At 36.4% G+C, this 25,667-nt stretch overlaps 2 protein-coding genes across 5 annotated transcripts; both read right to left on the bottom strand.

Annotated features, from left to right (window-relative positions):
- Window positions 1–782: 782 nt before the first annotated feature.
- lamp2 (lysosomal-associated membrane protein 2) lies at window positions 783–13,487 on the bottom strand. 4 transcript variants are annotated; one of them, XM_067518967.1, is made up of 10 exons: window positions 13,318–13,487; window positions 10,586–10,701; window positions 9,262–9,472; window positions 9,017–9,178; window positions 8,703–8,932; window positions 8,497–8,616; window positions 7,638–7,683; window positions 7,372–7,542; window positions 3,261–3,439; window positions 1,910–2,027 (listed from the first exon to the last, which is right to left on the bottom strand). In XM_067518967.1, exons 1-9 carry the CDS (start codon window positions 13,361–13,363, stop codon window positions 3,297–3,299), a joined length of 1,245 nt encoding a protein of 414 aa, XP_067375068.1. In that variant the 5' UTR covers window positions 13,364–13,487; the 3' UTR covers window positions 1,910–2,027; window positions 3,261–3,296. The 4 variants fall into 4 exon arrangements, with proteins under 4 accessions (XP_067375069.1, XP_067375068.1, XP_067375067.1 ...); XM_067518968.1 differs by lacking the exon at window positions 3,261–3,439 and having other exon boundaries at window positions 783–2,027; window positions 13,318–13,486; XM_067518966.1 differs by having other exon boundaries at window positions 1,910–3,439.
- Window positions 13,488–13,669: 182 nt separating this feature from the next.
- Window positions 13,670–25,473, bottom strand: cul4b (cullin 4B). Its single transcript, XM_067518965.1, has 20 exons — window positions 24,552–25,473; window positions 23,382–23,497; window positions 23,148–23,251; window positions 22,966–23,035; window positions 21,798–21,871; window positions 21,546–21,708; window positions 20,101–20,190; window positions 18,586–18,668; window positions 18,435–18,502; window positions 18,204–18,322; window positions 17,875–18,067; window positions 17,670–17,774; window positions 17,475–17,585; window positions 17,314–17,399; window positions 16,548–16,655; window positions 16,328–16,441; window positions 16,137–16,242; window positions 15,874–16,046; window positions 15,644–15,796; window positions 13,670–14,871 (listed from the first exon to the last, which is right to left on the bottom strand). The coding sequence occupies exons 1-20, from the start codon at window positions 25,024–25,026 to the stop codon at window positions 14,776–14,778; spliced, it is 2,607 nt and encodes an 868-aa protein (XP_067375066.1). The 5' UTR covers window positions 25,027–25,473; the 3' UTR covers window positions 13,670–14,775.
- Between the last annotated feature and the right edge of the window lie 194 nt (window positions 25,474–25,667).

Genomic DNA, 25,667 nt, shown 5'->3' with positions numbered 1-25,667 from the left:
AAAATTATTACTAATTTGTGTTAGTATTAATCCTCCTTGGATTGTGCTGCTAAAGTTGGTAACAATGTTCTATTTATTCCTATTATAGTTCTCGTAATAAACACAGTGTTCTGATATGTACATCAAGTTTTCTTCCACATGGAGCTAATTCTGTGCATCAGCTTTCTTTCAGTACATTTAAAATTTAAACATTTTAAGGTGCTGTACATATGTTGGAACAGCCAGCTAGTGTAGCAAAAATGTACACTGCTTTTATGACACAAACTTTATGAGAATAATCATGAGGAAGATTCAACAGATTTTTACATTATCTAAGTTTCTGTTTAGTGTTTAACAGGACTACTTCTTGAAATAAGTATTCAAGTAAGTAGAAAAGTATACATTTTGTGCATGCGCAGCATATGTAACTTACATTATTCAGTTGATTTTAGGTATTTTTACAATAGAGCAGATATAAGGGATTAAAAAAGCGATAAGTAGGTAAAGCCAACAAAACAGATCAACTGTTTTACTTCACACTGGTTGCAGTCATAAGTGTACACTGGGTCAACTTGCATATCTGCCCACATGCCTGTAATAACTGGAGTGACAGTCGTGCCTCTGTGTACCATTACAGGTCATAAAAAGCATGCTGTTGATCAAAGTTCAATCAGCCATGTTGATGTTTGGTTTACAACCAGTAACCTTTGGATTCAGTCCTGTCACAAGACCCGTGCTCCTGTTCTGCAACTTGCCCATAAAAACCTAATCCAATTTGTTGAAAGAATGACAGTGATACAAAACAAGAACAAAACTTTATTTAATTAGTCCCCCACTCGTATTTAACAAGCTCATCGTGTCACATTCTTCATCAGATGGAGACAAGCTTCCAGCAAGCAACTCAGAGGTGCACAACAGAAAGGCACAAAACTGTCAGATGGGAGTGATCGGATGTACTCAACTGAGGATCATATACATGAAATGAGTCGCAAAAAAATGTTATAAACATCATACTTCAACTGCTTACGTTGCTGTTACTGTTCTACAAGGGAGGTAGTGTAAGGATCCTACCGTGACCAATGTTTAGTTGTTAAACCAGCAAAGTTTCATACTGGTGTCCAATGCAGGTTCAAATGGAGCAAAATGACATACTAATATTAAGGACACAACACTAGAATTAACTCACCAAATAGTCAAGTCATGTCTCTTAAGACAAGTGTACATTTCAAGAAAATAAAAGTCTTAAATCTTCTTAACAGAGTGACTCAAATGTAAAAACCTAACATTAAGCCTCTCTTAAAAGGCTGGTCCCAGTGCTGGTAAAGTGTCTTTATAAGTTAGTGTCCCTTTCATCCAACCACAAATAATGTGCAATAGATTCATGTAGCTGTTATTTCATGTTAAAGAAATATATGAATGACAACAGTAGATGATACTGTATTAGCTTGCTCGTACATTCATCAAAAATCAGCATCATTCATTCTATACAAGAGAGTAATTTACACATGTACTATTATACAGCACAGAAACTGAGAGGGAAAAGCCTCTCTGCATTGGGAGGAGATGGAGGGCTACTCACAGCCATAAATTTAAAAATTTAAAACATGCAATCTATAATCAAATGATGCAATATCGATTATAAATGTTTGGTACTTGATCCAGTCATTAGCATCAAAGCAAAACAAAGGAGAAAAATTGGGTGGTTGCTCGGATAAATTTTAAACTTGGTACAAGAAATAAGCAGAGGTTATTTTTAGGGAGATGCTGACTCACGCGAAACAGTAAAAACAAAAGCTGAAATTTGGGAAGCTTTTGATGCACCGATGGATGGGGTTGGGTTGGTGGGTGTTTCTAAGTGCTGTGAGGGGTGGGGAAGGTTTGAGAGGCAAAAGCAGCGGAGTTGGATTATACAGACTGGTAGCCAGTGCGACTCTTCCTCCGGCCAATCAGGTAAGAGATAAGCACAAGGATGATTAGAAGGCTGAGAGCCACACCCACTGCAATGGGCACCAAAAAGCTCAAATCAGAGTCCAGGAAGCATTCCTCAGCTGACAGACAGAAAGAGGAGACAGGGACAGCAGGTTAGTGGTTTAGTTTGCAGAAAACATTGCACATAGAAAGACACAAACGGTTAGAGGAAGAGAAAAAGCAGCAAGAAAGGAGATGCTACAAGTGCAACGTTTATATTAGAGAAAAGAGTGATCAAATACTCCCAAAGATACTCGAGTGGTTGTTAATGATTCTTCTATATGATTTTCAGCCATAATTACCACAGGAAACTCTCTAAAGAAATGGACTGACATGGAGGGAAATGGTTTCTTGCTGAGAGTTAAAATCATTAATATCAGTGTCATACCACTCGATATAAAGCCACAGCTGTCTTCGCATAGCATAAAGACTGGAAACAGACAGGCTAAGGTAATCTGGCTACTAGCACCTCTACATCTCTCAAATTCACATCTTCCATCTTGTTTGTATAATGTGAGCAGACTGTAGCGTGACATGCTGTGGTTTAACAAAGGGTTGTGCAGTGGCCTTAGCCTGGAGCAGTAACTTCCTGGTGTTGTCACTAAAGCTGCAAAAATGTCATATTTGACTTACTGTAGTTACCAGCTTGTTTAGTGTTAATGGGTTTTTATGATACATTTTTCAACATTTATAGAATGAGTTTGTTGTTAAAGGGACTTCACTGCAGCAAAATAACTCAAATGACATAGGTAGAATAACAAAGAATGAATGTGAGCTAAAGGGCCGTATAACAAAATTTGAATTTGGTTGTTTACACTAACATGAAAAAAATGTGAGACAATAAATCAGTGCCTGGGTTAGTTCAGAAAATGCTCAGTGTTTTCCATGAAGCATCGTACAAACCAAATCAGATTCTTTAGAGCACTGGATTTTGTCCCAAATACGGAGGAGGTTGGTGTTGGTGTACACACAGTAACACTCAGTCCTCTAACATTTCGAATTAAACGCTGCTGTACTTGTATAGATTAAACATTTCAAATATAACATGTTAGTCAGCAAACCTTAGAGGTACTGGCAGGTGGATTTTTGTTACTTTTGGACAGAACCAGGCTACTTGTGTCACCCACTTCCAGTTTAATGCTGTGCTAAGCTAACCAGCTTCTGTTTTTAGTTTTACTTTTCTGTTCCCTCCAAATGTCAAGCCATTCCTTTACCAATACAGTCAACAGCACTGACCACCACATGGAAACAATACAACACGGTAATGTTTTACAATTAGTCAAAGGCAGTGAGGCAAACAGGCAGGCATTCACCGAATATTCTTGGTAAAGAATTAAGAGCAAGTTTAACTAGAAAGACTCGTAGCCGGTGGCCATGTTTCTCTTTCTCCCGATGAAATAGGCCAGCAGAACGATAAAAATGAGAACAAGTAGGGCAACTCCAACAGCTATGGGCACAAGGAAGCTCTCTGCATCGGCCTGGCAATCCTCAGCTAGACGAGAGTGAAGAGAGCAGAGAGGTGAATTAAATAAAAACAAAAAACTTAAAAGGTCAAAACATGGGTGGCAGAAGTCGCCCAATGACCAAGTGCATGGACAGCAACCTTTGTAGAATATATTCAGTGTTACAAAGAATAGACATTTAGTCAAGTGTCTAGGACAGCAATTCATTTTTATTTCCATTAATTTTTAAATACTAAAAAGCCCCACTTCAGCTTCACACAATCCAATTTATTAGAACTAACAGTGAGAGATTGGAGATGAAATCATTTGTTTCCACATGACAAACAGTGACTGATTGTTAACAAGATGGTCTTGCAGCACAAATTCCCTTTGCTGACTGTGTGTGCAATGTTCTCATCTAGTGAAGAGAAGTAATTACTGAGCCAAACCAAGTTACCAAAAAGATATTTTAACAGTATTAAAAATACATAACAGGAAGTTAAACTTGAGCAAGTCACAGCTGTTATGGTGACAAACCTGTTAGTCAACATATCAAGAACAAGGGACATGTATTATAATACACAGACATTTATTGTAGTGCCGCAAAACCATCTATATATTTAAGGCAGCTGAGTTTGTACAAAGCTGAAATACACAAAGCAGCAACGATCACAAGGGCAAATCAAAGCTCATTTGATTCAGCTCTATTTTCTTACGCATATACAATGTCCTGGGAATTTTATAAGCAAATTATAAAAGGCAGATGATTCATATTGGATCACTGTTATTTACTGCCTGCATAGCTACACTGCTGAAGAGCTGGGACATGTCAAACAGTACACAACACGCTGCTAGTACTAAGCAAAAATATACAGCCACTACCATGTGCCAAATTTTCTATCATTACAAAAATACATATCCTGGGGTTTGTCTGCAAACATTCACTGCAATGTGCACTAGCTACCTCAAGATCTCTTGAAAACAGTTTTGTCTTAACAGTTTTGTCTGTTTGACAGAAGATTATCATTTACTACCTAGCACAAATCAAAATGTGATGATAGCTGTGGGTTTGTACACTGTCTGGAAGAGACAGATTAGTCGAGCTGTTACAGGAATCATCATGGGAAACTTCAGACGTTTGGTACCATTGTCATGTCTGTACAATAAATGTGAAGCTACAGCTGGCAGATAGTTAATTAGATACGTAATGAGCTTTAGAGGTGCTGGGGATTGATTTTTATTACTTCTGCACAGGGCCCAGGTTAACTTCAATTCCCTGTCTTTAGTTTTCGTGCAAAGATTCGCCAACTGGCACCAGGCTGGAGCTTCATATCTGAGTAGCATCCATCTTCTCATCTAACTCCTGACTCCTGTCTATGTGGGAAAAATTGACAAATACACAATATTCTTGCCCGTTTGCCCAAGACATTTTAACTTTAAGAGGAATACTTCTAGTTTCAGGAGATTTAATGCCCCTGACCCAGCTTAGAGCTCAGACCAAGCCCAGACCTATACACAGGTGAACAACATTCTCAGCATAAAGCAAATTGTAAAGAACGTCTTAGTGCATTTATACTGTATGTGAACAGCGTTGTTTTAGAATTGTCTGTGCTAAAAGTGAGTATCTACATAAGGTACTATCCCTTTTCAAAACCTAATGCCTAAGTGCAAATGTAACAGACACTTATGGAGCAGAAAAAGCACACGTGTTGCTTACAACAATAACCAAAGTTTTTATACATGAATGGAAATGAGTGCTCTATGAAGTCATTAGTTCCAACTGGGCTTTCACAGCTCCACTTGACATGGGCTACTCCAAGAAGACCTTAATTTTTTTCTAATGTATTTCTGGGAAAGAGGAGAGAAAGCTGCTTAACCATTTTCCCTTGATTTGTAAAAACAAAACAAAAAAAAGCTAATTAGATGCTGTGGAAATTATAGTTTTTAAGTCACTGTCAATGTGAATAATTACAAGAACAAAAAGTCAAATCATAAAGAAAGTAACTAATGATGAGAAATTAAACAAAACGGGAATGTCTGCAGAGCAAGTGCAGGATCATTTCACAACAGACTTAAACTGCCACACATTTTCTAGAAAATGTGAAAATTATTGCAAACATAGAAATCCAGTTGCATCTGTAGAACTTCAGCTTTCAGAGTTGTGTGGGTCTTGCACTTGCTCATCAACAAAAAACACAAAAAGAAAACGACAAAACATCCAGAAAACAACAAAAGGAAAACACAAACATTGGGCCTACACAAGTTTGGTCCTTGAGAATAACACCATGCTCTCCAGATTTACTTGAATTTTCACTCCTTACATTGCAGCATCAATGAAGACGACTATAGCTCAAAAATGCTTAATGTACATTTCATATTTAAAAATGACTGATGACTTCAACAGCAACAGATACTAAAATATATTTTTGGATAGTGTTCTAAGTCCAGACTTTATTTGACATTTTAACGCTTAAGATGTACTTTCAAGTAAATATTTGTAATCCAAGGACCAGGCTTGCGAGCCCCGAAATATTTCAGGGTTGATTTAAAGGGTCTGGTATCCAACATAAGTCTTTCTTCGACCAATCACGTAAGCGATCACTACAACAAGAATCAAGCCAGCCAGAGCAGCGCCAACAATGATTGGGATTAAGATGCTGATGTCATCCAATGAACATTCATGGGCTGCAGATAAAAAGAGAGTCAGTCAACAGGTGGAACAGTGGTTTTTCAGACAAGTGACAAAGCACAACAGCAGTTCAGATTGTTTACGGTCTTTAAAAAAAAAAAGACAGATCCTTGACAGATGATAGATTTATGCACTGTGATCAAATGAAAAGAGTCAGCGGTACGTAATTTAGAGGGGTTTGAGGAAGCTGAGCACGTGATAAGACTTGGATAAAACAAGTCTCTGCTGAAGATATATTGCTGTGGTTCTAAATGAAATATATGAAAAATTTAAAGAAATAAAAAGAAATAAAAGTAGGCCTTACATTTTATTCTTTTTTCCCCTCTTGTGGAGCCCTTTATCTTTTAAGGTAAAATGTTCCAAACTTCCTTTCACTTGATGTGTTTATATAAAGTACACCAACATAAGTGACTGGTAAAAATGTATCCATTACAAATGGCATTCTAACTGCCCATCACTGTAATACTGTACTGCAGTGCAAAGGTTGATAGTTAACTGCATTTTAATCAACATCTTTTGGAGAGCCTTGTTTCCTAAACTTTCCATCATTTGGCTGCACTTTAAACTTCATACCTAATAATACAATGATTTATGTTAAGCAGAAATTGTATCAATCTGAATTTGCAAAAATGTAAATGTGAAAGTGTTTTGAAAATTATATTTTTGGACAGAAATTTGAGAAGAAGCTCTGATATAGATACTGTTGATTAAACAAAATTAAAGTTGTGTTAAAGTGATTGTCAATTGAGCAAAAGTACATATTAACAGATCAAACATACTGTTAAGTAATGTAATGTTCACCGCATTTTTTAAAGTAAATGTTTTTTTTTAGGGTAAAACTTATGACTAAATAAACTGTCTGCTTCTCTCGTGTAAAAAAGAAAATTTTATTTGCCTGTTTCACATTTCACTTATTTTATTTTAACTCATTTTCAGCTCATGCCTGGTGATTCTTATTCATCACCCTCATCTGACTTGTTAAAAAATTTACAAAAATAAGGTTCCCTCCCCAAAGACAATGTAATTATTATTATTAAAGAAAAAAAACTAAGCAAAAGAGAAAAAAAAAAGAAAAATTAACTTTTATGGTATGTTCAGTTATAAAATCTCACCCTCACATTAACAATAAAAATCCATTGTAAACCTTGCGACAAAAATCCTGTTTCTAATTTCATTCTCTACAATCAGGAGCTTGAACAAAACCATTTCCCTGTAAATGTCAAAATGAGACAGTTTGATGAGGAGCCAGTCAGCTATGCAGTTTGTATAAAGAGTCAATATAGAGAAACCTACCTGTACTAAAAAGCCCCTTTTTGACTCCAAAGGGCTGCACTTGTAGGTTGAAAGTGTAGAGACTGAGTAGGCTGGTGATTGTATAGTTCTGCTCCTTGTTGCACATGTAGGAGCTGTTGACTTCTGCCTCCCACAGACTCAGGTTGTTGTTTGTCCCGGAAAATGGCACACCTTGAACCCAAACGTGCAGGTATAAAAGGGAGAAAAAAAAAAAACTCTACAGTGCTTCTCAGTGTGGCGTGAATAGATGGGATTCTTTTACTCACCTACTGCGGTGAAGTTAAGAGCATGTAGGCTGAATTTCTTTGTGTCCTATTGAAAAAAAGTTTAGAAATAGAAAATATGAATCTAAATTTATTTTTCACACATTTGACTTTGCAACGTCTGCTCTAGCAGCAACTTTCAACATGTTTTTTTCTTGACATGCACTGTAAACTGTGAAAACTAATACACATTTACATTATTTCCTTTCTAAACCAGTTTCAATCAACTCAGCTTGACAATGGTCAAGTCTCATCAAGTTGAACAGCAGGCAGGATGCACCATACCACAAAGTAGAGGTCACCTGCACAAATGACTGCCCAAAACAAGTTGCTCTAAAAAGACATGTTTCCACTTTGTCATTATGGGCCATTGTATATAGATTCATGGATAAAAATAATTAAATGTATCCATATAGTTTAAAACACAATAAAAGTTGAAACGTCAGAATGCAAAATGACAGCATTCCGACCTCTAAAAATAACAGATAAATGGTTTGTTGGGAGTTTCTGCCATTGAGAGGTACTATTCCTGTATTTACCAAAGGTATTTTCCCCAGTTATACATACATATACACACACAAACACACACACACACACTAAACTAAAACTTTCCACCAAGTAATTTAGTCCCTCTCACTAGGCTTTTTGGTTTGGTTACAACAACAAAACTAGTCAAGGAACCACTAATGTATTTTACATGCAACATTTGATACATTTCTTCAAAGTGTACTTTAACTCTTTGCAAAAAGCAATTAAGCACACTATCCAAAATGTCAAAACACAAAATATTCCCATTTGAGACAACACCACATGTTGTCATATTAACTGGATATACAGTAACAACATGGCGTTAAGGACTTACACTAGTGAAGGTGAACATGATGATCATGTCCTTTGACTTTAACACCAGCTCACTGCTGTTGGCTCCACATGACCCAGAGGCTATGGTTCTATTGGGCTCCAGGTTCATCTCCTGATACAGCTACATCAAAGAGAGGAGAAGAAATCAAATGAGGAGGAGCTATGGAAGATCATCAGAAAAAAGGTATTAAGTGTTTATGTATGTACCTCTCCTTTCTTAAAACCAATCCTCAGACCAAAGTTGGCCAATAGGCAGGCTGTGCTGTTATCATCAGGCTTGATGCTGTATTGCCCAGTGGTGGGTGTAGGGAGGGTTGGGGTTGGAGTTGGGGTGGTGGTTGGGGTGGTGGTTGGAGGAGGGGCAGTGGAAGTGGAATTTGTGACATGAGTGGTTGTGGGAGCTGTGGTTACAGGTACATCAGCGCTGCAGATCGTTACTGTGAAAAGAGAAAGCAAAAACAATAAATAAAAAACAAGAATTTTGCGGTCAGGATGAGATGTGTTGTAGCATCTGTACTTACGGTTTTCACTCCTGCTGCCATTGATGACAAACGCCTGTATGAGTACGTTCCACAACGTCATGTTGACTAAATCAGCCTGAATCTCATCTGTACTCTTGCATGAGTAGCAGGTATCCATGCCTACATCTGTAATCTGGGGCTTTGTGGTCACAGACAAGGTGTCTAAAAGACATTCAAAGAAACATCATCTCAAAACCTGCATCGCTCTGAGTGCTTTTGTATTTACATTGAGGTGTTAAAATTACCGTTTAATGCAGAGTTAGGGAAGATTGTGGAGTCGCTGAGATTGTAGGAAAACATCACGGAGTCTGCCTGGTACTTTTTACCATTACTGGTGAAGTTGACGGCCCACGAGTGTCCTGCTCCAAAATTTAGTTTCAGTGTTGAGCTTGTGTTTTCACATTTACTTCCATCCGTTGTGACGTTATCAGGAAGTGGGAACTTAATTGTTACGTTCTGAAAGAGAGTTACCAAGATTAATTAAGTTATGGTGTGAAACTGCAGAATTGACGGACCTCATTGGGGGGGATATTTTGTATTTATTTAATTTTTTTAAGTCTTTTGGTTTTAGTACCTTGGACAAATATGACAGCATAATTTTAATTTATGCAAAAATCTGTAAGTGGATGTTTAGTATTTTAATTGCTGAATTTATGTTTAAAAAATAGTGATTTAAACTGAAAGCTCAGAAACATCAACTATCACAACATTACCACTGAGAACATGGCATTAACAATATTCTTACACAGGGCTTGACATTAATTCTTGCCTGCTTGCCTAGGGCAAGTAAGCTCTATGTTTCGGTAAGTGGAATGTGTCGTACAGTTGCCTGAACATGTTTGTTTTCTGCTGTTCATCTCCTTTTTCTAGTATTATGATGACCTGTGATCTGTATTCATGTTTCACTGCAACACTTTTGTATTTCTGCCTTCTTAAACAACAAAAATAGAAATTCCTTTAGTTATTTTATTGAGCCACAGTTGCCCCAACTGTAACCTTTATTTTAAATTACTAGTTTTCAAAATTAGAGATTATACACTATTGTCTCTCAATTTTTTTATGTTTCTCTATTAATAATTGTTTATTAACTGTTTATTTTTTTTTTAGCTTTTAATAAGCTTACATTTCTTTTTTGGACAAGAAAGTTAAACATCTTAGCTACATGTCCAAAGGTCAAAAATGCTTCATGTCTAGCTCTCCTAAGCAGTCAGTTAAGACAGCTAATAAAAAAGATTCAGTACAATAAAAATAATAGGTGAGAGAATTAATTAAAAGCATATATTTCTGTAACTACATTTAAATAGACCTTAATATTGGTAGTATAAAGAACAATTGCAGGATATGCAGAAAACACATGAACTAAAATGCTGAATAGCAAGAATCTAGTTGTTTTTTTGTGACTGGGGTCACTTCCCTTTTTTAAGATGACCTTTGCTTCCCAAGTGTCATTTGAAAGTCACACTGTTGTAGTGATAAAGGTGGAGCTGATTTCCACTGTATTAACTTAATAGGCATATTGTTTATGCTGTTTTAAATATACCTACCATAAAGTTTAAATGCAGGACTCACCTTACCAACGGCTAATTCATATGAAACAGAGAAGCTGATCGTTAGATTGGCGTAGAGGCATAACTTCTTGTCTGCACCTTTGACTTGCACCTCAGTGCCATGTGAAAGCTGGAACTCTGGAAAGAAAAAGAAAAATGACTTCTCTATTGTAATAATTAGTTTATTACCAAAACTTAATACGTTATAATTTTAAAAAGATCCTCCTTCGAATAAAAACCAGAGTTGCAAAGATTGTGTTTAGCAAATTACCTACAGTATTTGGTTTTGGAAGTTAGGTACATAGTATATACTAAACTGAACTTTTATATGAAACTGTAGTTGTAAAAAGTGGACACTTGATATGAAGTCCAAGCCAATAAAACAGACTAAGACCTCATACAATTTTATGCAAACAAACTCAGGCCCCTACTGCTAACACCATGCAGTAAAATATATATGTTTGTTTAATGTTTCAAAAACTGTTATGCTATAAACAGTAGAAATGTTGACACCCTTGATTTCAGTTCCCTAAATTCAGTGTTAAAAAACAAATATAAAGACACATTTTTCACAATGAAATGATAATATTGCACAATACTACTTCTTTTTAACCTGTCTGTGTAACATGTGTATGAACTTTTTCTTATACACACGAAAAAAAAACTGTAATCCAGGTTGACTGCAGTAGACTACAAGAAAAAACTACTTTCATATCTAAAAAAATCGACAGCACAAGCCTCAAAATATGTCTATAGTGATCCTTGCAACAAGTTCTTTATTTTTTCACTGGCTCTGAGAAACTGAAGACAATTTAACTAAACAGAGGCCAAAGTCCTTTCACATAAATTATATGGTTTAGAGTGTATGCACTGTCATCAGCACAGCCGTTGCCTGGCATAATAAACATATAGAGCACCTAACCCAACTATAAAATGCTGTATTTCCACTAAATAGCCAGAACAAATGCCAAACATTTGCTAGTGCTAGTGCAAGGCTTGCAAATGTGAAAATTTATAGGTCTTACATTACGATAAACTGAGTATTGGGGGGGTTTGTACTGTTGATCAGACAAAATAAGGCATTTGAGACACCAGGTTTTACTCTGTTGTGCAAAGTGATCACCAAATTATATAATAAAGAAACTAATCAGAGCTGTTTTATTTCTAAAGTATGAAAGCATACATGCAAATAACATGTTTTGATGATTGCTGCACGCCAAATGGAACATATTACAAAAAAGAAATCTACCAACAGACTATCAGAAATACATTTTTATGGTAATGTATGTATTAGTGGAAAAACATTTGTTATCAAAAATGTGTATGTATGTGACAATGAATGAAAGCTTAAATTCCTAAAATTTCATCAAGAGGTCCTGATGGGACACACAGTTGGGTGTAAGTATAGGTGCTGATGTACTCCAAGAAACTGATTTATCAGATTGATTTATCATCCAAATTACTTGCTGATAAAAAAGTATTTTCAACATCATTGAACTCAATGCTGTAGATAAAGGTCTGGTTTAGATTTGTACCCTGTTAATGATCATTAATGACGTTTCTGTAAAAAGTCTAAATTGTTGAGGCTTTGTGAAGATTAATTTATGTATGGGCATAAAGACATAAAGACAAAAATAGTGGCCAAAGATGTGTTACGTGAATGGATTTAGAAAAAAGTTAAAATAAAAAACCGCACAACTGGCACTAAAGCAGATGTCAAAGTAAACACTGTGCCCAAGTAAAGGATTTCAGGAATAATGGTTAGTTGTTTTCCATCACTTACAACATTCTAAGCGATAGCACAGCATTAGATATTAGCTTCCAAGAAAAAGTACTACATTATAAGACTAACCTTGTTGGCCAAACTAACTTAACTTAATCACAACGCAGCAAACAAATGTGCAAGTTTACTAGTCTCAACAAGTTATACCTTTTTATAACTAAATTGTTTTTTAAACCACACCTAGCGCTAGTTTGCTAAATCGAAGCTAAACGATGTCATTATGGCTGTACTGTCACGTGCAGCTGTTGTTAACGATCCTAGCCACTTCAGCTGTCACAGTACTAACGCGTTGTGCCGATGTTGCTTTAAGCACCATTTTACGATTTTAATCATGGCGTGTATGTGAGGCTAAATTGACTTGACTGCAGGCATAACTCAGACGGTCTTCTGTTGTATTAATAACCCGAAATTCGGCTTTCAAATCAAATGATATCAGTAACGTAAGCTAACGGATAATTCGCCTAGCTAACCAATGCATCATGAACAGTGGTAGCTAGCTAGTTAGCCAGCCAAATCATCAAAAGCTTTCTTTAGAGCTTCTTTCATGGTCTAGATTAGTTTTATATTACTGGCATAACTGTATAACTAAGATGCACGTATGTGGCTAAATTTAGAGTTTTGAGCAACACACAACCGCTCTGTTTCACTTTTATGTCGTTGACGTAGGTAACAATTAGCATTCAAGCTAAGCTACATTAGCAAAACATCATAACTGCGCTGCTTCAGGAAGGATCAGCTGATGATCCCTGTACAATAAATTCAGCCCAGGAGAGCACATTTTTGTCCATAAAATAATATCCCAATGACAACTGCGACATTCTTTTAACGTCAGCATTATTTAGCCTGACCCTAGAAGCCCAAGGGCCCGGAAAAACGTTAATTATCCAACAACTTTTACCACGTCACATCACAGGAATGGACTCCGATTTATAGATCACTTCTGTTGAATTGATTGCTGCAATGATACATACCAAGTCCAACGAAAAGGAACAACACAAATGCAGCATATCGGGACATGGTCGCTTGCTAGTTTGGAGTATCAGCCACCGGAGATATAAAACAAAAAAGTCCAACAGAGACGCTCAGTAAGAGGTGTATAAGACGAACCGCCGCTGCAACTGCCGGGAAATGTAAGTCATATGACTGACACCGTGGTGTCAAACCAAAGAGGTGGGGACTAAAGTGTAGCTTTAAATCTGTCGTCTTTTACAGAGTTAATGAAAGTACTGTGTGCTTTTATAAGGCCGCCAACAAAGAAAATAAGGCTAATTGACTCCTTCCATACAGGAGTGAAATGTTTAGAAACAAATTGATGAAGGAAACCTCGATCGAAAGTTATTTTAATCTGAAGCAATAAATCTAAGAGACTCATACAAACAATGGCATGTCTAATCAAATCAGACTTTCCCCTCGTGTTTTGAGGCAATACCTGCGATTCCCACTTGTCACCCACTTTTCAACACAAGCACCAACGAAGACTTGCTCCCCCCCCCAAAAAAAAAATATTTGTGTTATGACACCAGAGAATATGGGCAAATGTGCTTTTAGTATACTTTCTAAGGGTTAACAAAAACACACAAAAAAGATGGGATCATTTCAAATGTCACCTTTGTTACGTATGTACAAACATACAAAGAAGTAATGAATAAGAAATGTAACTTGTACCACTAAACTGTTTTAGCAGCCTGAATACAGCCGGTAACAAGATACTGTAAGTGCTCCTTTTTTTGGCACAACTTCTACTTTGAATGCTTTATTTGTTCATAATCACAGGTCTATCAGATGGCTACATGTCTTTAAAATTTGTTTCTTGGCCGCAGAATCACCCATTTGACACCCACATTCCCCCAAATAGTCAATCTCCTAATCTCAATGTTATTCTAATAGTCCCAGATCTGAAACCATCTGAAGAAACAAGCATCAGTTTAATTTTTTTTTTTACCCTTTTTCTCTTCAAGGAGTGATACATTTAGAGCATTGTTAGGTATATCAGAATTTGCTTGGGATATTGAGTGAACATTGAGAAAACAAGTGACTTGATAACAAAAAGCATATTGATTTAAACTATGGACAAAGAAGAATCTAGGTTTGAAAATAAATATTTCTCCTCTTCATTTAAAAAAAAATAAAATAAAAAAATGAGAAAACCAAAAAAACATCTGTATGTCTTCTTTGTCTGTCCACAGTAGCCCAATTTTCTCAGTGGCACTGAGAAATATGGACAATATTCTCTTTTTCAGTGGGCATGCAGTCCACAGGATCAGAAGATCCCTGACAAAAATCCTGTCGAGAGGTTATCCATTCACTTGTCGGTCGCTGGGTTAAAGATGAGAATGGTGAACATCCACGGGAGCAAAAGATTTAGAGACCGATCACTCAGCCTGACTGGAACATCTGCATTGGTTATTTTCTGTCACTTTTATTTTTCTTTAAGCCACATAGTTGTACTGGTTGGAGTTCTCCTTGTCACGCTCCATATAGTCCCTGTCAATAAGAGACTCTATCCTCTTCTTCAAGTCAGCAGGCTTGAAAGGTAGGAGAGAGAGAGAGAGAGGAGGTGGAAGTTAACACATAAAGTACATGCCAAGATTATTTCAAACTGTGAGTTTAATCACAATAAAAAACTTAATCACCCCACTTTCTCCAATAACCTAGTATACAACAGTCTCTTTTCACATCCAGGGTTAGATCTTAGTCTAATATCATGGGGCATTAGCTTGTTAGCAGGCCTGGTGTAGAGCGAAAAAACAAAAAAACAAAAAACGAATGCACTCTGAAAGGACTGTAAAAAAACAAAACAGAGTTTCAATTTCCTTTGCTGTCATTATCACTCTAGGATATGCTAGATTCTCAAATGTTAATTTATGCCTCTAAAATCAAGCATCAGCTGGGCTATGATCTTAAGAGTTTGCACAAAATTAAAGTTAATCTGGTGTATATTGCCAATCTATAATATCTGAACATAAATCATCTTGTTTTACATTAGCAACAGCCAAGTAAATTTATACAAAATATAAGTGATAAAATAAATACATGGATAGACAAATGCTGGGGGGAAAACCGTATTAAAAAGGATTTAAAATATCGGGGCAATTCCTGCAGATGTTATGCAAAATGTCTCATGAATAAAACTAGAAGATTCATTGTTGCAGAGCCTAGTGGGCTGGGTGATTAGCAAACAGTGTAATCATGGTTCAACTCTAGCTGGAGCCAGCATTACACATCATACCTCCCCTTATTTCCAGCCACCTCTGTACCGTAATTAAAAGGAAAAAGATTGAAGGTTGTGGTTATCACCTTGACAGGGAACTTGAGCTGGTTGTACACCTCAGACATCAAGAGATTATGGCTCAGAGTCTTCCTCATTTTCATGATCCTCACAATAGCAGCATCAATCTGATACTGGCGATCCTGAAAGACTCTCTCTGTGGTGCTGGCTTGCTCCTCCACCTGCGGTAAAAAATAAGTTGAAATAATTTCACATGTTGAAAATGATTAAAATTAGGGTAACTAAGCTAAGTTGTTACCGTTTCTTTCATCTGAATCTGGTTTATTTTGATCCTGAAGAGCTTGTGTTTAAATTCATCGTTACAGGAAAACTTATCTCCGTCCTCCACATCTTTGCTTTTTGGGATTTTGGTGAGGACGCGTGCTTTTCCACACGCAAGTGACTGTAGCGTTCTGCGCAGTTCACCGTCCTCTTTAAACCAAAACACACACACACAGATCAGAGGTGATGGATACTAGACACTTTATCAAAAATCAACAAATTTGACGTAATACGACAAACCTATTCCTGTTGCCAGTTTGATCTCCTCCAAAGTGAACTCCTCTCCTTCGTTAAACATCAGTAGCACAAGTGTTTGGAAAAGTGACACTTGCAGCTCCTTCTTGCCCTGTTCAGTCAGACAGCATTTAACATTTATATCTATTCACTTTATGAGCAAAACACAACAGAGCATTCAGAAATCAGTTATGAACCTCTTTAAATTCAGCCTTTAAGAGACAATGGCCTAGTGTTGACTGCCACTGCAATTTCCTGCCACTGTGTTTGCCCAGGTAGAAGGTCTTGAAGATCTCTTGCAGTCGCACCATCTGAAGAAAGATAAGATGTTAAAAAGCAACATTCAGTATGTTTATGGCATGGCAGATGTTAAAAAAAAGCATGTTCTAAAAAATTCAATATTTGCTCAGCACTAACCTCAGGAGGCAAGTGCACTTCCATTGGGACATAGGTAGGCCAGTAACCCATAGTGAGAATGTTCACAGTCAGCTCAATGTTTCCAGGGATGTTTTGGCACTGCATATACTACAGGAACACAAATGAGAAATGTGATATGCAGACATAAATAATAAATCCATGATCTGAAGGCTAAACGTCATGATACTACAAGGAAGAATTACAGTAGACATGAAGTATAGCAGTAATGATTTCAAAATTGGTTGCAACAATTGTCAACTTAAGGGAACCTAACAACTTGCAATAAAAACTTTCATGACAAAAAGGTAATAAACTAGCACTGTGTACTTGTACATATTTGACATACAATGTGATCCACTGCCTCATGATGCTGCACTTCATTGTGGCCAAATTGAGGCAGAGTCCGTGTTGCACTGTTGGTGATAGGGTAGGCTGAAGATCGCTTGGTGTACTCAGGCTTCAACCTGTCACTTTGTGTATTGTTTTATTTGCTTATACAATGAGATTAAGCATTTGTGTTGGCATTTCTTTAAACGTATTTGTTGTGCTTTACAGAAATTTCCTAACAGGGACAAAAAGCTAATGTCAATTTATTTTTGGAGACCATGTTTTTTTTTTTTTTTTGCAGCTGACCCGTATTACCTGCTGAAATTATTGATGTCATTTTCTTTTTCATCCAACACTTTTTCACTATAAAAAGTCATATGTATAAAACTCATGTGGCTAGAATATTCGTACAGATTTAACCCTCTATTGCGGTTTGTACCTGTTTGAACTGCACCATGATGTCTTTGGAGAGTTCCATATCCTTGAACATCCCCTCTAGTTTGCTGGTGAATGCTGCTCCACATTCTGAGGAAACACCAAAAGCTCATTCATGCATTCATTCATTCGTTTTATATGGATGCATTAAGAACCTAAACTGACCATGTTTCAGCTTTGACAACATTGATTTCTCAGCATCCACAGAGGCACTTTTTCCAACCAGCAACCTCTTGGCCAAATCCTTCTTGTAAAAGGCCTCAAAAACATCTTTTCCTATAATCACAATACATTATGACATTAACAAACAGAGAGGAAAAAAAATGTAAAAACTGAAACAACTCCAATAATAAATATTACCATATATGAATCTAAAAATAATCATGATTTTATCCAGCATCTTCTCCAGTTCTTCATCTGTTGCCTCTTTGTTTCCTGCCCTTAACTTTGAATCCACGTGTTTAGCTGTAAAAAGAAATACTTGTTATTTGACTAAGATTGGTAGTTACATGCTCCTTTCCTGACATGCAGCTGCATAAAATGAGGAACATGCTGAACTACTGACCAATGAGTTCTGCAGGTTTATTTGGCCGTTTGTTGATGAACGTTTCGAAAGCCTCCTTCATGGCATTGACAAACTTTTCGTTCTTCATGAAGCAGATATCAATGACATGATCCACTTTGTCTTTGAAGTCCAGCAACTCTTGAACCATAGTTTTGTCTTTTTCTGGATTGATTACTATTGTGCTTCCAAAAGCCTAGATGTTGTTTTTCAAGACATTGTAAAACAATCAATCAATCAGTTACCAACAGAATATGTGAACAATTCCTGAGAGCTTTGTACAGTCATCCTCCACCACCTTTAGCTTTTTATTACACATTTTGCTGTAGTACCTTTATGTATTCTATCCAGTGTTGCAGGAGGACCTGAACACCACTTCGCACTCGACTGAAGAGCTGATAGAGAAGAGACAGATCCTGAATTCTGTTTTCATCTAGCAGGTGAGTCAGACCTGGAAGATTCCAACAAGAAGAAAGTTAGAAGCCTAGCATAGTAGCAGCTTTTATCCTTTCATGACTGAATATGCAGTCTGACGTATGTGTAAGATATTTAATGTTGTGTACCTTTTTGCAGTGTTGCAGTGAGATGTTCACCCAGCAACTGTTTCTCAACAGTAGCAATGAGTGGTTTTCTAAGAAATAATAACAATAAAAAAAGTCAAGTGTTACAAATGAACACTTATTTGAAAATTAAATATTAAAGTCTAACACTTACTGTGTGCTCTGGTCTAGATATGTGATGACTCTGTCAGCCTCCTCCTCCAAGCGTTTGTTGACATGATGGAGATATTCTGGTACCTACAAATGTCACAAACACAGTGATATCTACATTAATACCATATTTCTTCATTAACTACTTTAAAAGATACTGTACGTATTTTATCAGTTTTGGTTGCCATTTTTGTCTTTTTCTCCAATACAGTTGATTTTTATAATGAAGCATTTTTCAAAACCCAGGTTACAAAGTACTTGGTACGTGACGTACCAAGTTAACATTTACAATAGCATAGAAATGTATAAACTTAAGTAAAAAAATACATTAAGGGTAAAACTAAATACGTTTTCAGATAAAATGTAAGCAAAATCTGCAGGTTCAGTGCTACCCACACTCAAATCCTCAAGGCCAGCAGGATGACACAGAACACACAAATTTGTTAGCTTATTATTAGGGACACCAAGCTAAAACTACTGCAGACTAATAAACTAGAACAGCAATAAATCGGCCTTGATGATCCTTGTTGAAACCGTTTTTGTGAGGTGTTTTTTATTTCTGTATTCTATTATACTGAGAAGTGTTGGAATGAATGTGACTCAACAACACCTCCAACTAAAAAAAGAAGTGATTTTACTTTCACGTTGGCAAACACTGCAAATAAAGAAACTTATTTGCATATGCTACAATGGTAAATGTAGAAACAGCCTACAGGGGGAAAAAAACGTGAGGTCTAAATGATAATGGTCAAAATGAGAAACATTACAAAAACAGTGAAACAGCTTCTCTGTGGTCTTTATCAAATAAAAGATGTTTTCATTTACCATAAATGGAAAGAGCCATTCTAAACCAGATTTACTGTGTCTGCACTACAGTTTGATCTACTGAACCTATAAATAATATATACATTTCTGTTTGTCTCCTATGAGGGAATACTGGCTGTGGTTTTATTTCTGCATAGTTCTCTGTATATTAGTATAAGTCAGCACAACAAATGAAGCCCTTTCAATTTTATTTCGACACCTGATTCTTAGAAGCTTTAATATATGAAATTTAATTGTAGCTGCACTGGAAATAGGCTGTAAGAAATTAACAGCTTCATTATTAATTGTTTTCATTACCTTTTTGAATAATATATTATATATGTGTTTGTATAAATATGCCAAATGTTGGTTTATAATTACATAAAGGCTAAGATGAACCATTTGAACTGTTTGTATTGACTAACCAACATTCCCAAAACCAAAACATTTCAGGTTATAATAATAGGACATAATAACAAAAAGCTTCAAGGTCAGGTGTTGTAGAAGTTTAAACCAGTGAATTCTGACATTTTTGTCTGAAACAATCAATAGATGATCAAAATAACAAATCAACTAATTGATTGTCTAACTAATTGCTGGAGCTCTAACCTAAGTTAACTTTAAGTTAGAATCACGTGTCTATATTTAGACAGCAATTCAGTTGAATAAGAAAAATAACAAAATTTTCCCAGAGTTTCAGGATCACATAAATCACCTCTCTCTCCTGCATAAGCCTCTGTCCCTCTGCAGAATAAAGTCGATTAGTTTCCTCCAAAAAGCGGTGCTCAAAGGAGTCTTGATAAATCTGTCAGGGACAGAGAGAACACAGGTTTCATTAAACCCATTTGTCAACAGGAAACTGGCAGCTAATCACAAGCTTGTGTCTGCGATAAATACAAACAACACAGATGCCACAGCAACACTTTTTTTTTTTTACAGTACAAAACATAACATCATAACAACAGTGTGAGATACGGTGAACCTATGTACAGTGTATGTTTGCTTGTGAAGGTGCATCGCGATTGGAGAAGTGAGGAGGGGTAGTGAGGATGAGCAGAAAGGCTATAATCGTCAAAGAAATAACAGTTGGGATGGGGATGGGAAAGTACAGGGTAGGGGTATACATATTAAGCATATAAACATGTTCTACTTATTCTACTTATTAATGAGAAAACTGATAGTACATTCATATAAATTAGCCTAAACAGAACAGAGAGAAAATGAACAAAAAATAATAATAATAAAAAAAAAAAAATCACACACACAAATAAATATATATATAGCAAAGCATTAAAACAATAATGTTCGTAATAATATCAATAATAGTAGTAGTAGTAGTAATAATAATAATAATAATGTCATAGTTAAATAATATGATACACACAAAAGAAAAAAGGGGGAAAAGGAAGCTACAACTATCACTGAATAATAATAATAAGAATGATATTGATAATAATAATAATAATAACTAATCAAAATCAATTAAATCTACTGCTAATAATAATATTGATGAATATTAATAAGAATGATGGTATTTATTCAAAAAATAGATAAAAATAAAATAGGATCATGACTAGTCTAATTTTTTGCTGTTTGTGGTGGGGGTGTGTGTGGAGATGTGCAAACTTGTGGAGGATGCTGAAAAAAAAAGTCCAGTTAACTTTATGAAATGCTTTTTCTGCGTCTAATGATACAATTATGGTTTTAGCTTGTTTTTGTTGTGACAGGGTGATTAAGGTAAAGAGTCTCTCGACATTGTCTGATGGGTTCCTGTTTTTGATTAATCCTGTTTGGTTTGGGCGGACTATCATGGAGGTGACTGTCTCTATTCTAGTAGCTAGTGCTTTGCTGATGATCTTTAGATATGTGTTGATAAGTGAGACAGGCCGGTAACTGGAAGGATGGGTTGGGTCTGTGTTGGGATTTAGTAGAAGGGTCATGATGGCTGTATTCATGTGTGTTGGTATTGTTGAGGTAGATTTTATTTCCGTGGTTAATCTGTAAAATAATGGTGACAAGATTTGCCAGAAGTGTTTGTAGAACTCTGCTGGAAAGCCAAACTTTTCTTATAGTAAAGACAAAGAATAAATCCTTACTTATATATCACTTAATATGTGGATCATTATCAGGACAATTATGAAACGGTGGATGGTGAGTTACCTGCAGGTCAGAGAGCATGCTCAGCAGGCTCCTCAGCAGACTACGGTCTATCGCTTCTCCATTACGCTCCCTCTCAATGAGCAACAGAATCCCATCAATTGTTTTACTCTGGACCTTCAGATCACTGATTATGTAGGACCTGAACAGCTCCAGACCCATGTCCCTGTAGAACAGATTAGCTAGTTCAGCACACAATTTAAGAGAAGTCAGCCTTATACAAATTGTAAAACAATAATATTAGTGATCACTCACCATATTGATGGCAGCATTGAATTTTGTAAAACATAAGTGCGGTCCAAAAACAAAAATATACTCCGAATCATGATCTGTGAAACAATGACAAACATTAAAACTGACCAAAAACATCTTTTTTTTTTTTCCTACTGTTCTGTTCCAATTAGAAGAGGTACTAAACCAATTGGATGTTTTCAAGACACAGTTCAAAGTAATACATTGGTGGGCTGCCCTTGACTTAAAGAACATCTGGAGGAGTTTTTCAGCTAGAATTGGAGAAATATTCAAATATAAGAAAGTCAGAGGGAAGTTTGAAAGTTTACTCATTAAAGTCTAAAGCCATAAAAAGCAAAATGAAATTTGGTGAAGTTGCCCTTTAGTTTAAACCAGTAAGATGCTTGACAATGTGATAATAAAATATTTTCTTTGTATCCATCTCTTTGTGTAATAGAAACTTGACACAATGATTCCACCTTCTTTAAACTGTCTGTCTTCTCTCCAGTCATTCATCCCCAGTTTTATATGTGTAGCCTTACCTGAAATTATTCTAAATGATCCAACAATGCATCGCACCTAAGACTCTTTAAAATTCCACACGGTGTTATTTGTGAACCTTTATTTACCAGACAGGGCTGGACTGATGAATAACACTACTAAGTTGCCATATTAGATGAATGTATTGTTAAAATGTATACTCATGTCAAGACAGAAAAATATTTGAGTATGATATGTTTTTATTTTTAAGAGGCTGCTTTTAGGTATAATAGAAGTAGTAACTTGCTTACCCCAAAGTAAAAGGGCATAAGTAATTTCTTTTCAATTACAAAACGTATTCATGTTTAAAACACACGACAGTTTTTAAATGGTAAATAAATTCAATAATAATTAAAAGTAGCCCTCAGTTCACATGTGCACACCAGTGCAACAAAAATGCAAATATTGCAGCACTAAGAGAAGTATTAAACTAAGTAAGTTGTAATTTACATGTCATCTCTAACATGAGACCGATCAATGTTTTGTTACTAGAACTGATACTTCAGTGATTACTATATCCAACCCTTCTATGAGTTGGAAAAACCCTGCCTCTGCTGCTTTGATTGTGAATATAGAAGAGAAAATTATGTTATAGTACCAGACTTTCAAGAGCAATGATAACTCCCAGTTGAACTAAAGTAATAGCACATACCATTTGTCTGCAGTGATCTTGCCAGCATTTGTCAATTTTCTTCAGGAAAAGCACACTGTCCAGGGCATCCATAAGAACAATGTTAAGGCAAACATGGGTTTTCATTTAAAAGGTCTACTGTAGTAAAAAGTGTTAACATTTAGCTATATTAAATAAATAACTTTGAATGTTCAAAAGGATATTCTCTGAATTGATCGATTTGTGCCTTGATGTGATCTTCACACACAGCCCTCAGCTGTTTGTAAAGTTTGGCTGATATTTTATGGGAGCATAAGTTCTCAACAGCCTGCAGAGACAAAAAACAAAAATGACTTTTGCTACATCAGTAAAAGGGTATGAGGGTAATGTAGAGCAGCAGCAATGTACAGATGATACAGTGAGCTTCCCCTAAGAAGACAACACGTCAGCAAAAATACCTGATAAAGCTCCTCCAGATTGTACTTGATTGAAGTGCTGTTCTGTATGGCCTCCACCGCCTCTTTCAGCTTCTGCCAGGTCTCCTGTGTGTAGTTCTCAGGCAACTTGGGCTTTTCTGTGTGCAAAACAAAACACACAATATTCTGACAACACTGACAAACGGGCTCTCAGTGTCTTACTTGTCTTATAACGTCGGGGGAACTATTTAAAATCAGTGAAGGTATGTATGTTTATATTTAAAATGCGGATGATATTGACAAAAAGTCAAACATTTGTATTAAAGACACAACAATAAACCATGAGAATATATAAATTACCTCACCATCTATCTTTGAACATTTCTGAGTGCATTATATGATTGTGGCAGTTTTACATATATTAGGTTGCTTAAACAGCAAAAGTTATTTCATCCAGGTAAATGACGGTATAATCAAAGAGTATATTGATATAGATTTAGAAAACTACATGTGCTTCTACTTTTATCCACCCTACCGACTCTTAATTGATATGTTTTCCTGTGTTATCAAGAAGATATTTCAGTTGGACTTTTTTGTTACCTGAAAGTCTATAGTGTTTAGTCTTTTGCCCATTTCAGGTACAGATATCAGGACATAATGCACAGTTGTAGGGAATTTAAATAAAAATAGATGATAACTGCGGTGATAAGTTCCCAATAAAATGCCTATGTCTATACAATATTGGTCAGGCAAAATAAGACATCCTAAGACTGTAAAAATAATTTCAATGTTAACCAAATGTTTGATAAAGCAACTGGTAATTAATTAATAATAGTGATAACTGTCGTATGCAGCTCTAGCCTAAATGTATTAACAGTCCAAATACCTTCAAATATAAAAAGGTACCGTAATTTCCAAAATATGGAAATTTAATTTATTATGTTTGTGACACAGTTATGGATTCATTATGATATTACAGTGATGAAAAAGTAGACGGAAGCATACATTCAAATGTATGTCAGCCGTTGGGACCAAGACTAACACAAACCCCATATATAATTTCGATCGCGATTAATAACAGTTTCCCTCCATAATGGACAATGTCACAGTGCATTTGGGACTTGTTAGCTAAGTTGAATTTAAGTTGTATCTTTCTGTCAGTGACTGTTTGGGAGCTTGAACCACATCATCCACCAGTGTTATATATGCTACCTTTGAAGTTTTTGATGACTATTTTCTTGGCAGCGCCGGGTTTACTGTTGGAGAAGGTGCCGGAGCCTGCGGTTTTCGTGAGTCCGTTTGCATGGTGCCCCACGCCACCGGGCAGGAAAACGACTTTGCTTTTGTTATTGGAGCACGAAGCAGAAGCAGCAGCAGCAGAAGCAGCAGCAGCCTCCTCAGCCATTTTCACATCCAGTCCAATGAATTCCACTGAATCCTCAAACCTCAACTTCTTCTGTATGTGCAGCGGAGTGGGAGAGCAGGAGGAAGAAGAGGAGGAATTCAGGGTCTTTGGAGGCGAAGAGGAGATGGTGTCTGCTGTGCCTTCCCTCTCGGAGCCGTTTATTTTCCTCTTCTTCGGAGATGTGATGTTACCGCTGTCGTTTTTGACATCAGTAGCCGCTTGTCTAGCCTCCTGGGTTGGCGGTGGTGGGGGATTAGGGGAAGATAAACCTGTTGGAAACATGAAAAAAACGGGAATTCCAATTCTTAACAGCCAGTCTTCTAATCCGAAACTTCCAGGCTTTCCGGGACGGGGAGCTCAGACTGCGAGAACTTGTATCTGAGCAAAAACGGAGAGGATTACCTTATGTCCAATATAAAACACAATCAATTTCAAACTATTCAGCCCTACTTGAACCCAGCCTTGTCTCTTTCTTGTTATTGCTGGCAGAAGAAGAAAGATGGTTGGCTATTGCTTCCTCTTTTTGCCTCGCTTGTCTAACCGCGTTGTAGAGTCCTCCGGTCGGAGCGGTTTTGTCAAGCGGCCGTTAGAGAAAATTATTTACAGGAGAAATGTATTTAGAGCCAAAGACAAGTTCACATGTTAAGCAAACATCTGCTGGTGGACACGGGAAATGTTAGCACACAGAAAGCTAGTCGGTGACCCCACCGGAAGTACTTTGTACAAAAGTACTTTTTACACAAGCGTGTTTTTTTTATAATGACTTTAATGTTGTAACTATTCTGGACACAAGATGTCGCCCTGACAACGACTTTTTTTTGTAGTTCAACCAATACATATTATACACGGGTTACATCAAAGACTGTATCGACTGTATATTTCAGTTTCTTTTCAATTATATGTACAAAATATAAAATAATAAT

This window comes from Channa argus, chromosome 10 (genome assembly GCF_033026475.1).
Source record: "Channa argus isolate prfri chromosome 10, Channa argus male v1.0, whole genome shotgun sequence".
NCBI classification, from domain to species: domain Eukaryota; kingdom Metazoa; phylum Chordata; class Actinopteri; order Anabantiformes; family Channidae; genus Channa; species Channa argus.
Note: the sequence above shows the minus strand (reverse complement) of the source record. Positions and strands in the feature narration are given on the sequence as shown.